Source organism: Brachyistius frenatus, unplaced genomic scaffold (genome assembly GCF_029030835.1).
Source record: "Brachyistius frenatus isolate BFR_SWC_R1_liver_20210118 unplaced genomic scaffold, ASM2903083v1 Contig_6, whole genome shotgun sequence".
Classification (NCBI taxonomy): domain Eukaryota; kingdom Metazoa; phylum Chordata; class Actinopteri; family Embiotocidae; genus Brachyistius; species Brachyistius frenatus.
In genome coordinates, this window is record NW_027210605.1 from 9,669,218 (window position 1) to 9,687,500 (window position 18,283).

At 42.8% G+C, this 18,283-nt stretch overlaps 1 protein-coding gene across 8 annotated transcripts in view; it reads left to right on the forward strand.

Moving 5' to 3' along the window:
• The window catches only part of prdm16 (PR domain containing 16), a 183,301-nt gene that overhangs the window by 80,012 nt on the left and 85,006 nt on the right, over positions 1-18,283 (forward strand). For 7 of the 8 annotated variants that reach the window (XM_069689094.1, XM_069689088.1, XM_069689089.1 and 4 more), the window contains exon 3: positions 16,807-16,857. In XM_069689094.1, the coding sequence (XP_069545195.1) occupies positions 16,807-16,857 (51 nt within the window). The remainder of the gene's footprint in view (positions 1-16,806; positions 16,858-18,283) is intronic. The other variant, XM_069689090.1, reaches the window with a different exon arrangement.

Here is an 18,283-nt window from a genome sequence, read left to right on the forward strand (position 1 = left end):
CACCCCTACAAGAGTCCGACACCCCCTCTCTGTCTGGCCTACTATACCAGTGCCACCCCTCTCTTCTTATTTTCTCTCTTCTCTCTCCCTGTCTCTCTCTCTCATTAATCAATGTCAAGCTGTCCAACAACAAGGCCAGCATTCTTTCCCTGCCTGCCTCCTCGGTTCCTTGTATATGTCATTGTGACCCTCCCCCTCTACCAACTCAGCGGCCACCATCATCCTTTCACATGGCCGCAGAGCTCAAGCCCGGGCCCACTCTGCCAACATGAAAGGTTGTTCAGCAAAGAAAGAAAAAAAAGTGTGGAGGAGGCATTTCTCTCACTTCTGTCTATTCTTCCACCCTTTTCCTGCCTTCTTCAAGCTGGGGGCAGAAAAAGGATGCCATAGTCATTTACATAATTCATGGGAGACTCCGGAGAAAATAGACTGTTGAGTAGTCGAAAAAAAAAAAAAAAGTTTGGATGGAGCAGTCATGGGAGGTTGAGGGATATGTATGCCAGTCTTTGTGCCCCTGGTTCCATCTTCCCCACTTCTCTCCATTGATCACCTCTCCCCACACACACAGTCATTGTCCCATGTTTGTCATTAACCTCTTGTAAAAGTCAACCACTACTCTTCCTATCAAGATATGTCTCCAAGGGAAATAAATTGTTCATTGTGTCTCAGTAAAGCAGAGAAATAGATGATTCATGGGCTTGTTTTTTTTTTTTTTTAATGTTGAAATTTTGATGGACACCACAGAAGAAAAAAATCATTAACCTTTTTAATATATTTAACAGAAGAAAGGAGGATTGCTGAGATGAACTTGATTATGGCACAGTGATGCTGACGTTAGCTTTAAGGACAGACTTGCAGACATGTTCACATAATATTCACTCATGTAAGACACTCACATCCACACAGAGACTTTAAAATCAGCACCTGCAGCATTTCTATACGTCCCGTGGGCCGCTGTCATTTTCCCATTACTCATGAGCGTCCATTTCACTGTCACTGGCTGCGTTTCCTTTTTCTTTTTTTTTCCATCCTGTATTTCCACTTTTAACCTGAAAGCCAATCATGGACCATCCTATCACTAATACCCTTTTTAAACACTTAACTGTCCACGTTTACATTGAATAATGAGACCACTTCTCGCATGAGCTCCTCGGCATGCCGTATGTTTACAAAGAAACAGATTGCCTCTAAATCAGCAGTCATTTGGGGGAGTGGGGGGGTTTGTGCTTAGAAATCCTTTCTCTCCGAGCGCCCTCCTTCCCAGAGCATCTGTATGTATTTGTTGTACTAATGAACGGAACAAAAGTTTCCGGGGGCCCGGCAGAAGGGGGCAACAGTCTGTGAGGGAGAGCAGCCTCGGCGAGGCCTGAAGTGGTCTCTGCTGAGCGGTCAGTTGCCGTGAGGTTGACAGTGAAGGAACAGAAGACAGCCAGAGTGATGGAGACTTGACCCCCGCAACCTCCTCCCTCCTTTCTCTTGCCTTTTTACTCCAATCCCTCCGCAACCCTTCTCTCTAGATGATAGATGACCTTATTCATGTCAAAAGCTCTTGCCCCCCAGACCTCCAAGGTCACATGCTTATTCTCTACACATGTGCACATACACACATGCACACAAACGCCACATACACAACACTACTGCAGTAAATCGCCTTGTCAGCCCAAAGACAGTCAGTCCTTTTCATCTCTGCCGGTGGTTACCGAGACTCGAAACTCTCAACCTTACCGGCACACCTTGTCATGAACACATATACTGTATACAGACAGACACACTCACTGTCACTCCCTCTGAGACTTTCACCTCCAGGCTGCAGGTATGGATTTATAAAGAGTCAAAACAATGGACAGATCAGGAGAATGGCAGGGAAAGAGGTAGAGAACAAGGAGTGCAGAACAGACACCGGGCAGTAAATTACTTTGCCAATCAATCTTCCCCCTGGGTACCCTTGATGAAAGCTGTCCAAACTTTCCCCCAGTACTAAGTAACCCTGCTAGAGTTTGTCAGTGGAGGGCTGGGAAATGGGATGGACAAACAAGTGGCAAGATTAAATGTTGCTGGGAGGTGATTGGAAAGGAGAGTAAAAGGCAGAGAAATTGGGAGGTCAAGCTCGAGAGAAAATGTGTTGTCCAGTGTATGTGAGAGGAGCGAGGCATTAGACTTTGGATGAAAGAAAAGAGAGATATGCATGTGAGACTAAAAGAGACACTCAAACAGAATGAAATGTGGAAAACTGTTAAGGAAGGTTTGCACTGAGGATATGCATCGTACTTCTACTCACTTTGGGTTCAGTAGCTTCTGTCACACAAACACTCCAACACACACACACGCACACACACACCTAGGCTCATGGGTCTTCAGGTACGACAGGGTGACACGCTGTGACTCAAAGCACGTGACCCCTCCCAATTACAGCACAGTGCAGGGCTGAGACTATGGCGATCTGGAGCTGCCTACAATACACAGAAACTCATTTTTAACTCCCGTCTTTTTCTCTTTCTAGCAACAGTGACAACAAGTGTAGGGTCTCTCACACATGAAAACCTTAGTACACACAAACACACACTCAGCCACTTGCACCCATAGCACATTTTTTCTTTTACACTTGTTTTCTGGCAAGTTTGAGAGTGCCTCTGCCCAGAACTGTGAAGGGAGAGTGAGAGCTGTTGGGAATGTTAATTTGGTAATTTGTTGTTTTATATAAGCAAAGGAGGGATGGTGTTGACGGCGGTGGTGCAGTGAAGGCAGCGTGGTGTGTTTGTCTGTCAGGGGTGGGGGGTGGTAGAGGGAGAGGGTAATTCTGGGTGACAAGGCCCGGCTCAGTGATGCAGATGACTCCCAACCAAGTTATTTTTCTTCGAGAGAATCGGGCAAAAATACCATGACGGTTGGAGAGTAAGAAGCGCCCCATGCCCATAGAAGGTATTAAGATGTCTCCGATACATAGCTGCCCTCCTCCTCCTCCTCCTCTTCCCCATGTCTCTTACTCTCAGTCACTCTCCCTCTCACTCCTAAATCTGGGATGGTGGCCAAGTGCCACCAAGGACACTAAGGCTAATAAATCATCCTCGTTTCAACATCTGTCCAGTCCCAAAGGGCTGCCCACTGCCTCCACCCCACCCCTTGTGAAGATGGGTCCTTGGCTTTATTCCTCTTTCAGCATCTTTCCATACTCCCCCACTGACACCCCCTCCCAGACTGACAAAACGTCTATTGTCCCATGCCCAAGTGAAGAAGAGACCCTCTTTTCCCCTCTTTGACAAAAGCCGTCTGAAGCCAAGATGGGGACTGCCAGCCGAGATGTCTGAGGCCCGGCAGGGGTGCCCCCTCTCCCCCCTTCTACTTTTCTCCCGCCTTCTGGTTCATCCATCCCTCGCTCTCGCTCTCTTTTTCACTTTTAATACTCCCCTCCTGTGGGGGTCACTCACTCAGCTCACCCCCCACCCCTTTCATAGTGGTGAACTCTCAGCCTCGCATAAAGACATCAAGTGACAGCAGAGAGAGAAAACAGCCAGATTTGGCAGAAAGAGATATTCGACATGGCTGTCAGTGGCCATTCTGCATGCCTTTTGTTCCCTTGGGTGTAGTTGAAATAGATAAATAAACAGTCATAGGCTGAAAAGCCAGGATCAGAAGCTTGTTGCATTTATTCATATTGAACGGAGAAGAAAAAGAGGCAAAAACCTGCTGCTGCCAATTAAGAAGAATGAGACAATTCACAGTGTTTAGATTTGTTTTCATGACTGAGGCTAAAATTAAGCTATTCAGTGGTTTTCTGTGGTTTGCTCTAAAGATGGCAGTAGGTCTTTAGCATTGTGGGTGTCTCCTTGTGGCAGAGATGATCTGGGAAATTGTCTGTGGACTCATCAGTTAAGGAGCGCTCTCGCCACGGTTACTCAGAGGGCTTCATTTATTGTGAATGCACAGTGCTTTTTCCCAGCACCTCCAATTCACCCCCAACAACAGGGAGTACCGCCCATAACTGTGCACGGGCCAGACTCCAGCCATATTCACAGGACCGTCTGCACATAAAGAGAAAAGTCACACCACCTTGTGATTTTAAAACAGACCTAATGAATTAAATTTTATCAAATATTTGTGTTTTCATTGGTTTTGCTTTGTTTACTCCATACGTCGCACTTATACGATAAGAAAATGCTTTATGACATTAATTGTACGCCAGTCATTATTATTACATAAAGAAATCTTGCATTGTTTTGCATCACTTTCCAGTGTTTAGTTTTGGGCCTCGAACCTTAACTTTATGCAAATGTTTTCATTTTGCTGAAACTGCTCAAGCAGGGAGCAACATTTACCAACAAGCTCCTGTGATGAATTAGTCAATTAGTGCTGGTGGCATTTTTTGTTTCATATTTTATTCTGAATTATGTAGATGGAGGCATTGTAATTAATGTTGTTTTTTCTTTTTTTAGTGGTTGGTCATTATGCATGGAAATGCATTTGCCTCTAATTCAGAGTTTTGAGTGTGAGCTCATTATAAGTGGCAAGTGTTTCAGGAGGGGAATACATCTCCACACAAGGTTTATGATGAACATTGTTTTTTACAAGATCCATTTAGACTTTTTTTTCTTTGTAATTTTCCTCAAAATAGTGACGGTCAGAGTAAACTCATTAAATATCATTATATAAAAATGTAATTTTTAGTGTAATAAAAACAAATCTGTAATCTGATTTTCCACTCCCAAGAAATTCACATTCCTTCACAGCTCTTCTCTACCTCTGCAAAACATTTAGATTTCCGATTAGCCACAGGGAAGAATGGCTAATTTACCACAGCACGCAGGCGCCTGATGTCTCAATCTGCCGGGTGTCAGCACTGTGAAAAGGACTACTCTGTACCCATGTACGCGCACACACACACACACACACACACACGCACGCACGCACGCACGCACGCACGCACATATGCTTATAGACACGCGCTCATAAAAGAAAACACACACACGCTTCACAGAGGGTTGAGAATAGATCAAATCCAACATGGGGAGCACAAGAAAAAGTTGAGATGTTTAAAAAAAAATAATAATGCAAAACAAATAAAGGAAGCACACTTTAACAAAATTTGTTAAGAAGGGTCTCATTGAGGCACAAGAGCAGCAGGACAGGCAGCAGTTCAGTAGTGGCCCCAGATTGACTCGTCTCAGAACGGACAGCCAGCCAGCTCCTCCACACAACACCCACATTGTCCGCTGTGCCAACGAGCCAGAGCAGGGCTCCGCTCCTCAGGGGGCTGCCTGAGACGAACACATTATAGATACATGTTAGCCTTGGCCCGACCTTCTGTATACTGTGTGAGGCAGTCAGCGGAAGGGAGACAGAGGAAGGAGGGAGGAGATGAGAAATTAAACGCATATGGAAGTTATTGAAAGTTACAGAACGGATAAGCCTGTACGACAGCTTAACAGCCTCAAAAAAGTCTTAAAAAGTCTTATAAAGAGAGCACGCATATCACTCTTACATCTACCGAATTTAAAATACTGTGAAATAAGATATACTGTTTCCGCACAGGGGGTAAGAAGGAGAGAGATAAAGGGAAAGAAACGCTGTTTTGTGAGACAAGATGTTTGCAAGAATCCATTGGCCTCTAACGCTGTCGTCGTTTTTGCTTCGGTTGCCTGTCAGAATCACCTCACTAGATCTTCCATCTCTTTCTTTGTGCCTTGCGAGGCCCCCTGCTCGTCCTAAAGCTGCAGCGCTATCATGCTGTGTAATGGTCATTAGCGAATGGCAGAGCTTCCAAGAGAGAGAGATTCCTGTCTGTCTCCAAAAGCCCAAACAACATTAGTGGCACTGTCCTTCTTCTCCCGTGCTCCCTTTTCCAGCGGACTGTCAAACCCACAGTTCCCCCACAAAATGTTGTTGTTTCAGCTTTTATCTCTCCGCTGTTGTTAACCAGAGGCCGGATGACTGACACTCCTCGCTCTGTCCACGCATCTACAGCCAGTCCCTCATTCACTTAAGGCCCATCAGCGGCCACAGTCTTTATCTTGCCCAGGGCAGCCCTGTGATAACACTGTTAACAACAGTAATGTGCGGCGCGAAGGAGCCACTGAAGCTGCCACTGTCAGGGTGTGTAAGTGAGGTCAAGGGCTTTTAACATCGAGTGACGTCGCACCAAATCCACTCCAGCTCCACTTTATGCTCATCATACTCCCATGCAATGCAGCTCCTCTTTTCTCTGTTCCATCTCCTGTCCATCTTTTTAGTTTTCTAGCTTCTTTCCCTTGTTCTCTACTTTCCAATGTTAACACTGTGGGGAAAGGAAGAAAAAAAAAAAACCTGGCGTAGCTGGGCGGGACTGAACGGAGCCTTCTCTCTCTGCTTGCCTTTAGGGAAAACACTGGTGTTATTTTAGAAATCACACTGTTAAAGATTAATGTGGGCCTGGAGGAGTGTGTCATCGTTCCTTAACGACAGCACCGAGACATTGAATAAAGCCGGCACTGTGCTCCGTCCCTCAGCCCAAGGACAGATAAGTTTCCTCTCACCAAGCTCACCCCTTGCTCTCCCTCCTCCTTTGTCCAATAACTCTCCCGAAGTCATCGCTTTCAACTGCAAGCTCCAAAGTGAGCAAAAATGTAATGAGTGAATCGGTCCAAAATCGGTTTCTTCCCTCCTCTTTGTTTGGTCTTTTTCGGTATTCTGTTATTGAAATGGATCAAAACATGGGTGAAGAGCCACTGGCTTTGCAGATATAAAAAAAACTAAAAAACTAAAAATGGGGTCAGCAGGGTATTTGCAAACATTTTCCATGCTTATTACTCCAGTTAGATGACTAATGGAAAGTCCCAGCTCCAACTTGTGACCATGCGTATCCCCCAATAAAGTCATTTGTCATCATCCCGTGGACAGGCCAGACAGACAGACAGCTATAAACCAGGGTTCAGAGATCGAAACGGCGCATCCTATCATGCCTTTGTTACTCTACTCTATCAGCCGGGATGATGATGACAGCTCTAGATTAAAAAAAATAAAACTGGTATCACAGACACCAATGGAGATAATAACAATACGAGTTTTCAACAGCGGATGATGCCAGTGATAAAGACCTGTGAGGTTTGATGAGTCTCAAGTCTGAGGTGTGCGAGTGGGACTTAGTATCCGTTGGTGAAGGTTTTTGCTGATAACAGAAGCACTCGATAAGCCGGGGAACATCAATCTTAGTGACAGAGATAGTCTCTGCTTTACACTAATAGGGTTGTAAAAGGCCTTCACCTTATATGGCCCAGCTAATAAACTCATTTGTGATGAGCCCGAAGGTCAACTGAATGGATATTCATATTCACCTGCTTATTAGAGGTGGGTTCTCTCTTTGACAAAGAGTATGTCAGTCTTGTGATGGAGTGCTCAAAAGTGTTGTGACGTAACCGTTTTTGTTTTCTACGTTGTATCATCTGAGCAATTGAACTTTGGACATGACATGATGTATCTGTCAGATATTAAAATTCTACTTGGCAGTGTACCCGCACCACAAAGTCCACTGTTATACATTCAGGGATAAGCAGCAGCATCATATCATTGCTTTTGCAACATCGTTACCACACATTCTCAGAAGTTTCAGACCATCCCTGAAATGATCAAAGTCAGAGACACTTCATCTTGGGTTTTGATGGCAAAAACATCAGACAATGGCCTTTGTACAAGGGAGTGGGACTGCTACATTATCTCCACTCAATTATATCTTTTCCGAAGAGTCATCAAGGCCAAACCATAAAGACCGAGACTCTGAAGATGTAACTGTATCATTGTCAAGCGGTGGTCGCCGACATTTCTTACCGCCTGTTTTTACCAGCCTTTGCTGTTTTCAGCCCAGACACACACACAGACTTGAAGCCAGCTGAGGAAACAGGACCGTAGTGAATCATGCTATTACAATGTTCTGGGACGTTGTAGCCATCTAATCAATTTCATTAGCTGCATAAATCACGACAGCTTGACATTTATTGTGGAGGTGATGGGTTGATCCTGTGGACTTGGAGACAGCTCTCGTGGTGATAAATGTTGCTATCTCTTGAGAGCAAGGATAAACAGAGTACAGAAAGACAGAGAGAGAAAAAAAAAATGGACAACGGAGCACAAGAGCCCCGAAGAGGTTGCTGCGCAGCAGAAAAATTTGAGCGAGTGAATCGATGAGTGCAGAATGGTGGATGATTCATTTGCCCAGTGGGTTTAATCTATCATCTCTTAATGTGACCTTGGTCTTTCAAAATGTCTCGGCTCTTCAATTTTGGACATTTTTCCTCATCTTTAATTTCTGAATTTTGTCGTTGCAGATTATGGGGATTGTCAAGTGTGGCATTTTCAAAACTCCTTGTTAACAATTAATCTGGCGAGGAGACTGTATTGTCCATTATTCAGTTGTTATAGAGAATCTGTAGAAGTTCTAATACCATCATTTGGAACATATTTCATTGTTCATTTACTTAATGGCTGGTAGAATATCAGAATCTGAAAACGTCCAGTCATCATGATTTAGAGGTCATTATATGCATTTGGCAATCAAGTCTGTTGTCTTGGTTCTTTTTTTTTTCTTTGTATAAGCTCTATGCAAAATCTCTGGCCACCATAGTAAAAGAATCCATTTATAGGCAATATCTCCAGACAGTATCTTTTGGCTGTAGCAGTTAACTGCTCTGGCCTTTATACATTTCCACCGTGTAAATAATCTGATCGGCAACCAAAGAAAATCACAAGGATAAGGAGCGCACTAGTTACAGTCCATTTGTTATACACAAATGTTTTTTGTGCTTAATCTTCACATCATACTCAAAATAATACACACACTAATAGCTGCCATTAGAGCTATTAAGCTGCCTTTATTATTTTTGGTGTTTATATTGCGTGCGTGCTTCAGTCGGTGGTAATTGCATTTGAATTCATCCAGAAGTTTTTGATTTAAGCTTTTGACTTGACTTGCTGTTGGCATTAATCATGTAAATCACAATCGCTCTTTTTATTTCTACAGTGGATCTGTTTCTATACAATAAAGAATGCAGTGTTGCAGTGTATCTCAGTCACTTTTATAACGTTTGCTGTCAAGTGTGTTGGCACCATAAAAGCAACTAAAAACACAGACTACTCATCGAACAAAGAATGTCTTATGAACACTTGGATCTGTTTACTCTTTCCTCACACCACACACGCTACACCATTCACTTCTTTCCCGCTGATGACCTAACATCTAAGCTCCATGTCTTCCTTGTAAACACAGAGGCCATACAAGTACAATAAACTCATTGAGAGAGTGAAGACAGGCTAAAGAACATGGATCGTGATACTACAGTGTACAGAAGACACAGGACCTGTGGGAGATGTTTGATAATTGATCTGCATAACAGTTACTGCTGTAAGTATGTAACAGCTCAATCATTTGTCACTGTTTGGTGCATCAGATCATACTCATATTTCCAAAGAACCCTGCTGCACACAAACAAACACATATTCAGACCCTTGAGCAGGAAATCCACGGTTAGGCCCTGTTTGTTTATCTGCTGGAGAAATCTCATCAGCGAGTCACTCGGCGTGGCTTTGGCCTTCTCAAGCATCATCATAATCATCGTGTGCAGGGCTTGACCTCGGTATAAACCCTCGAAGCCCCGAAGAAAGCCACTGCTTGTCCCAGGCACCAAACCATGTATACATGCACTTAGCCTCCAAGTCACTAGAGACTTTTCACTTCTATGTTTGGGCCTGCGCCCAAGCCCCTTCTATATATGTGTGTGAGCGTGTGTGTTTTTGTGTGTAATCCAAAAAAATGCATAAAAGCCGCAGCATGGATTTGCAGGGGGACGCCTGACCGACAAACAAACAGCACATACAGATACTTACATACAGACATAAAAATATGAACTCTTTCAAGCTAAATATCTTATCCTTTTCCCTCATTTCCTTCGTTCTAGTCTCTAACATCTGTCCCCATACAAACTTCCTATTTGAGCAAACCTTTCCTTTCCTACATATATTGGATTTGAAGTAAGAGAGAGAGGAGGAACGAAAAGCTACCAAACCCCCTCTGTTTACATTGAAATATGCAAACGGTGTAAATATTTAGCCAGACCCCAATAAACTATATGCAATTTACTTGCCAGTTGTCAGTCGTCACATGACAATATCTCAGGGGTTGCTGTCCAGAAAAGCTCTGATGCGATGAGAGATCCCCCTCTCTGTGTTTCTGTGTCCTTCTCTACCTACTAAAAGGAATTCCTGGTTTGAATTAGGGATTCATATTGGCACTAGACGGAGGGACAGACAGTGTGGTCTCGTATAATGTTTCCAAATACACAAATTCAGTTTGCAAGGGGAAATGGAGATATGAAACATATGACATTGTTGAGCTGAAAAGGCAATATCAGATTTATGCAGTGCATAAATGTAAACATTCATATATGCATTGGCTGCGTAGGCATCTCACTCAGCTGAGGTATGTGAAATGAAAAGTATCTGTGGCATGACCTTTGATTCAATCTATATGCCCTCAAGTCAAGACCTTAAATCTTACTCCCACAACCTCCTGCTTGCTAAGAGGCCATATGTGTCACGGAGAGAATAGGAGATCATTAGAAATAAAGCAATATTATTTTTCTTCCTGCTGCCACATGTCGATAAACTGCAACCTTTATCAAAATGAAGAGGAAAGACGTGATATATCATTATCTGAAAGGCATGCCGCAGCAGCTGCCGATGCTGTGTAGGCAATCCTCTTAGGCCAAAAGGTAGGGTTATTTATTGGGTCCCAACCCTATGGCTGTCACAGCATCTGCTAGCTGAAGATCTATTGGCACACCCCTATTCACTTATGATTATTACTGATCATCTGCCCAAATGACTTATCAATAAAGCAGAGGCCAAGCAGATAATTTATCTGTATGGCTCTGTCGATATCAAGTTCAGAATCAGCGGCCTTAAAAGGATAAGGGGCCTTGGACATCAGGTGATGGATGGTCATACAAGGCTCCCATGAAAATATGACCCTTTTAATGAATTTGCTAAATCCTGCTCTCTTCACCCTCCCCTTTGCATTCCTCTGACTCTCTTTTTCATAAAAGTCAGCTTCTTTCTCAACATTTGTTTGCTGCAGAAACAAAAACGTTTAACTCTGCGATTGTCAGATGTATGAATGCAAATATTTGATCCGCTCATTTGTACCAACTGTACGACATCTGGACTGCATGTCTATGCAAGCACTGTGAATCATACAGGACACTGAAATGATAGAAAAGCCTGTCCGGGGTCACTGTAAACACTGCAAACACATTTCACTGTGGCATTTTCTTCATAAATCACACAAAGACTCTCAGGACGTACAGGGTCAAAGCTCGTTCGGTAAATATCAGCCACTTGTATTTGTCAAGTGGCCGTGACTTTCCAGAGTCGCACAATAGTTCTGAGTGTTTGCCTTCCAAATCTAACCTTTGTGCGCTAATCTCTATCTCACCAACAGTTCTCAGTTCCGTCACGGGCCGCACCCTGACCCATCTGGATGTAGGGTTGGGTAACAGAGTTAGCTTTGGCGCTGTGTAATAAGTATCGTGCAAATCTGATCTGCCCCCGTTTCTTTTAGAAAATGCACTCCGTTGGCATCGATTTGACCATTTTACCTATGAATTTTCTTATAGTAAGCTTCCCAGCAAATTGTAACAAGTAACCTGTGATAAAATTAAATAATAATTGTGTGCGTCAACCGTGAGAGAAAAAGATCAGGTGCAAGAGAGTGAAAGTTTCCTATCAGCAGTACCCTTGATGTTTGCCTTGGCCAAAGCCCCTCAAGTCTGCTATTTATTAAAGTTATCATAAATATAATATATCTGATGGACGCCCAGCTTCCTGGTATTTAGCAGCACAACTTTTTACCCTGTTTCCTCTTCTCCCGCCTTAGTCTTCCCACTTCCCTGCTTAAGCTCTGTGAGCAACCTCATTGTTGAGGCATGTTTTTAAGAAGTCATAGCCCTGGTCTTGTTTTGGGTCAGCTGTCAAAGCCCGTATCTCTGGGAAGTCCCGAAATAGCCGCATTTTTACACCCTTTTAAAGGACAAGCCAGAGAAAAGACTTGGAAGGACAAGCAGGCACTATCTGACTTGATGCTAAAAAGCAGACAGAATCAGACACGTATCCAGTCAAGCCGTCTCTCGCAGGAAAAAGTAAAAGGTTTGTTATCAGGGATTTGAAATGATAGCATGAGACTTTGGAGAAAAACACTGCAGGCTTGCTATCCCCACCTCTTTTTCTTCCTTTTTTGGGTTGCGTCTTTTCATTGATTGTCAAGTGTTCCAATCAGATTTACCAGTATCTGGGAGTCAGAGTAGTCAGATCCATTTGTTGAGATCATGTTTGACATGATGGTTAGATCCTATTTTAAAGGCTCCAGAAATGAGAAACAGAATCTCCCCTTTCATTTTTTTCTCCCTTTTTTTTCCCCCTTTCGCTCTTCGACACAAATACACTTCGCCTGCAGTTTATTATTCAACACGACCCACAATGAAAGACCGCTTCCTCTCCCATCTATACATCCAAAAGATCAATAACCCATCCGGGGCATCGCCACCACAATGAAGTCCTGTCAACGTGCCAAGAAGCTGCAAAAGTTCCCAATAAATGCGTAGCAAAACTTTCAATTTGTGGCTTTCTTGGTGTGGCTCTTGCAGCCAATGGGTTGTCAGTCAGGGACCTGGTTCAAAAAGCCCTGAGGTTTGTTTGCTGCTGTTTCTTTTTGGAAACTTGTGGCTTTGTGACATCCGCAGCCATCCTTTGGGCTGTGTTGCCGTATTGCCTCATATTATCCAGAGTTGAGGGGAATTGTTTTTGGCAACAAAATGCTAACATTTTCCTACGGCGCAAACCTCCAAGTGGGGCCCTCTTCTCATCACGCCTGTGGACGATGATGAGCAAGTTTTGTAAGGTCCTCCTCGACTGTGGTCGCCATGGCTACCCACTCAGTCTTCTCATTGGTGAATCGTGTGACTCGAAGTGTACTGTACAAGTCAATCTTTCTAGGATTGACTTCAGCTGTACATGCGAACCCACCACATGTGCTTTACTGGCCCTGTGGAGGGACCCCTCTTGGGGCATGTCTGCTGTTTTTTCATATTAAATGAGGTCTGGAAATGAACTGAGAGGGATTCTGCTCTGTCATGTGTTTTAGGCTGTGACAGATCTTGTAAAAACAATGAGGCAGTCCACTCACTGAGAGTGTCTCCCCACGCCATGTTTTCTTTTGTCCACTCTGGTCATCACGGCATGTCAATAGCAATGGTGCGAAAGTGGTGCTGAAAAACTCCTGACTCTGTCCAATAACAAAGGCTCTGCTATGAAACACTAATAATGGTGGGGTTTTCCCTCCCGCCTAGGGTGAAAGCACACACCACAGACAGGGTGAGATACACACACACACACACACACACAGTTACGTATAGTCCTAATGAGGGTCTGGACAGCTCGGGGTGGAAGGATTCTGCAGGTGGCTGCACTTTCATCAAGCCACGACTGGATTTGTTTATGTTTGAGGTCATATGGGCCAGAGAGAGAAGTTTGTGTGCCTAGACACACATTTACACACTCTTTCTAATTACCCTCACTTCAGTGTTTTCTCTTTTCCATAAGACATATTGACATGTCAGCATACAGCAGGCGAGATACAGAACAAATGGAGAATTTTACCTCTCTCTGTGTAGTGGAAAGTTTATCCCTTTCAACATAGGCCAGTCTGTATTTGGAGCTGTCTCACCAACCCAGAGTAAAAGTCACTTTGAGATGACGGTGACACGTGCAATAAATCATAGCTCCGCCAGTCAGTGGCCAATCACATTTTCCTTCCCTAATTAATAGCTTATTTATTTGTTTGGCGGGGTCCTGCTGCAAGGCTATAATATTCTGTGTGTGTGTGTGTGTGTGTGTGTGTGTGTGTGTGTGTGTGTGTGTGTGTGTGTGTGTGTGTGTGTGTGTGTGTGTGTGTGTGTGTGTGTCAGTCAGTCAGTCAGTCAGTGTATATGTGTGAGTCAGTGTGCGCATGCAGTATGCCAGTGCTGAAAGAGCATCTCCACCTGCCTTTGTGTTAAAGTTATTGTCATCATTATACAAGCCCTTGCTTTTCACCACTGAAAATCGCCAATCTTTAAATTGTACGTTCAGCAAAAAGAAAAGAATTGGATCCCTTTTCAATGGAAAAACAATCTAGATAAGAAATGTGTAGAGTTCAAAGGCAGGAAGCTTCATAATTAGTAGATTTCTGACAATTACTCAGTGTTTCTGGACTCTAAACTGAGGTTTGGACGTCAGAGCGCCCACACAGTCTCGACCCCCCACCTAAAGCTGAAAGACATTAAGGCATCAGTAAAACCACTCATGTCTGCTTGCATGTCTTCTGGAGTTTTAGGTTACTCTTGCACAATTTGATACACACACATATTTACACTTGGCATGTAGCTGAGCAGAGCAGGGGGAAAGTCCAGAAATTGTCCTATAGTTGTTGAACGCCTGGTAGCATTTTAGATGACCCAGCCAAGCTGTTGGTTTTGTAAACTGTTGCAGCTGGTTCGATGCATTACAAGAAACGGGAAGGCCTCCTCTACCCCCTCACCCCCTCTCTACACACTCTCTAGTTCAATCTCAGTTGTCTTCCCTTGTTTAAAGTTCACAACTATGTTTTTTTTTACTTGCCGAGCAGACACATTAACCTAATTTTTCTTTCTTTCTGGTCAATATCAACCTGAAAACAGTTCAACCAGTTATTACATTGAAGGACTAAACTGCGTATACTATGAAAGAAATAAACAGCAAACAGAGAGAAATAATTTACAATGTCTGTTTTTTTTGGTCATTTTGTAATCTTGTAATCCTCTTTCATACACCCTCACAAGACTCTGTACAAATGCAGAAATCCTTAGCTCTTAATAAATTAATCTCTGTGCAACAACTAAACAGCCATTTTAAACACATCACTTATGCTCATTTTTCAGCTGTTTAGTTATCTTACTATCAGGTGTTTTTCTTCCCTATACACTTGTAATATGATCTTTTCATTTGGTATCATGAACAGACACTATGACATACTGTAAATGTTCAAAAATGGTCAGGAATGGCCATCAAAAACAGAAAAACTACTATAGACCAGTGTTTTGTTTGTTTGTTCATTTGTTCCTTCATCAGTGATGCATGATAAATGTGCTTAACAAATCAACACGAACATTGAAACTTTCATCACGTACTGCAATCTGTTTACACTCTTTGAGTGGGAACAGGGGAGCTTCAGTTACAAGTGAAAAGACAGAAAAAGCCGATTAGATAAGATGTTTACTGTTGCTTTGTTTGAAGCTCATTTCAGGAACAGGATGCGTCTGTAAAGGTTTAGATGATGTGTACAGTAAGTAGGTTGAGAACACTGTTGTAAGTATCTGTGGTGTAATTACTACCATTTGGCGAGGCTTGGAAATACATCCCTTGACAGCTTAATGTTGGAAACCGTGGAGTACAGCACATCCGTGTGCACATTGCCCATATGGTTCACTGTCCAGTGAGAGGAGGGAAAGAAGAGGAGAGAATAAACTTCTGTGTGCCACTATGTTTTCAGATAATACTTTTTACTACGTTACAGAGGAATGAATACCTTAATCTAGAGGAACATGTGAGTGGGCACGAACTAATGCTCACACACACGATTCATAATCACATCCTGTGAATTGAGGCCTTTTATAGAAAGGTGCATAAAAGAAGCTGCTGTGTGCCAGAATTCAAAGAATAGCCCCACAGTTTCTATGGGAGATTCCTCAGCAGATAAATGTCTCTTTCCAAATCGCAGTTGGCCACATTGGTTAAGGAAATACAAACTTTAATATGTCAGCTCTAATATAAAGGCAGCCAGTCTTGCCACAACGCCCAAACAACACACCTCCTGTTAAAGGGCAGATGGGGAGGATAGGGAGCAGGAAAAGGAAAGCTCAGATATGCCGTGTGTCTGTGCTCGAGGAAGTTTTATAGGCCTAATTTCACCTGAACTCAGTAAAGTAGTATGCTGATCCCCCCCACCCCATCTGAAACTGCTGTGAAAACAGTCTGCATCACTTCTTTGATCCTCCTTTGCCATCAATGGGCTTCAGAAAGAGACAGACAGACGAAGAGGACTCCTGGTTACCATTCTGCCTGAAATGCCCTCTCATTGCAGCAGAGCAGCCCCATCTCTTCATCATTCCCCCACTTCCTTCATTTCCTCTGGTAGACACTGGGAGCATTCTACCACCCATCTGCTCCCAGTAAATATTGCTTGAAGGCTTAATTATACACACATTCACTGAAACACACACACACACACACACACACACACACACACACACACACACACACACACACACACACACACACACACACACACACACATACATTCTCAGTGAAATTTCCTGCAATGCTGAAGCGGAGAATTAACGTCAAATGTGGGGCATTCATTCATCAGAGTGTGTGTGTGTGTGTAGTGTTATGTTTGCCTCTGTGTATGTTTTTGTGACCTCTCAGTCCATTATTATATCCCTCTGGTCACATTTGTAGCCCAGAGGGTCTGTGTGATGAACTGTGAACACCCTGTGCTCCTGTCATCAAGCAGTGATGGTCACAACCGACGGCTGAGGCCCTTATGGCGTGCTGGAATCAATATTTTCTTTTAATGCTTTAATAAAGAGATCTTCTTCTCAATCAAAATCAAATATTGTTGCTGTTTTTATTCTATTTAGCTCATCACTTTTGAATAATGAAATAGTTTTGGTCCCATAAATCACTTTAAAAATGTATGTGTTTGTTTTTTCTCAGCAGATGATGAATGACCATGAAGATGACTCCCCTGACAGCTGCCTCAAAAAGGTAGGATCGTTATATCTCCTTATACTTTACAAATCTTGCGTCTGTACCTCTGTCAAGGACTTCTATTCGTTGGTATGTTTGAAGGATCTAAAAAGGCTTCTTATACAGTAAATTCATACATGGACCTCTTGTTGCAGTTTGATTTGAGGACTACTGCGTGCACCTCTTATTTACCTGATAAACAAACGTGTAAAAGTGTCTTAAACTGGCTCACATGATTTGATCAGATTTAGACCTATTGGTGCTTAAACATCAGTTTGGCGAACTGTAAAAGTTTCCTTTGTTTTGTGCACTTTTTGAATAGCCATATCGGAGTAAAGGATTATATTGATTCATATTAGCGTAGCTGAGCACTCTATAAAAGCTACACGTGATGAAAATCAGAGATTAAAAGCTTAAATTAATAAATACTTTTACACTCTATTCATAAGGAAGTGTTTCAATAACTAATAAGCCTTTATTATCAAACAGGACTAATAGACAATGACCTGCAATTTAGCAAAACCCTCTCTTCACTCAGACAAAAACCCTGATGCTCAAACACTCACTGTGACCGATACGTCTCATTGACCAGTCACTGACCACTTTATGAGGTGATAAATTTATTGAGGAGGCTGGGCAGTTTGTTTTTACGGCCAGTGTCACCGGGTCAAGGCACAACAGCAAGAGAGTTCATGTCCATCTAATGGTCCATGAAAGAACAATGGCTGCTACAGGGGGCACACTCTTTCTGAGAATGACTGAAGCCATGCATGCATAGCTCCAACTCAAGTCAATGACAGGGAAGCTGAAATCAGTGGTTTACAATGGGTCAGCAATAAGTTAAACAATGTTTTTTTTTTTTATCAGATTTTAGTTTTAAAGGAGCAATGCATATTTACAGGATGACACCAAAAAAAGCAGAATCCACTGTTGACATTGTATGTTTTAATGTAAAAACTGGACAGGTAAACATTTGTTTACAACATGTGAACTGAATGAAAAACATTGGTCGTGTCATAGGTGAGTGAGGTATTGTGGATGTTGCCAACTCATCAGGGAGTTCAGAACAAAGATTTAAACTTTTATTGTATCTTATCTTACATGACAGGACAGTCAAAACATCAGCAGCAGAACTATTGCAGGACTACTTTTCAACACAAAATCCAGCTCCCTTTAATAAAAGCAGTCTGCAAGAGGAGAGTGCATGGGTGCACTACAGAGATGTATTGTGAGCAACTATAGCAAATATGTATTTCACCATAATTTCTTTTGGTGTAATTTACAATTCTGACCAACTTGGTTCTTAGAAAAACAAAGATGACTTAAATATACTCATTTGCATTTCAGGTCAAGGGTCTTGTTGCTGGGCTTTCTATAAACAGACAGGCAGGGATGTATATCACAGACTGCTTGGTTGATTTGAAATCCTACATTAGTCAATGAG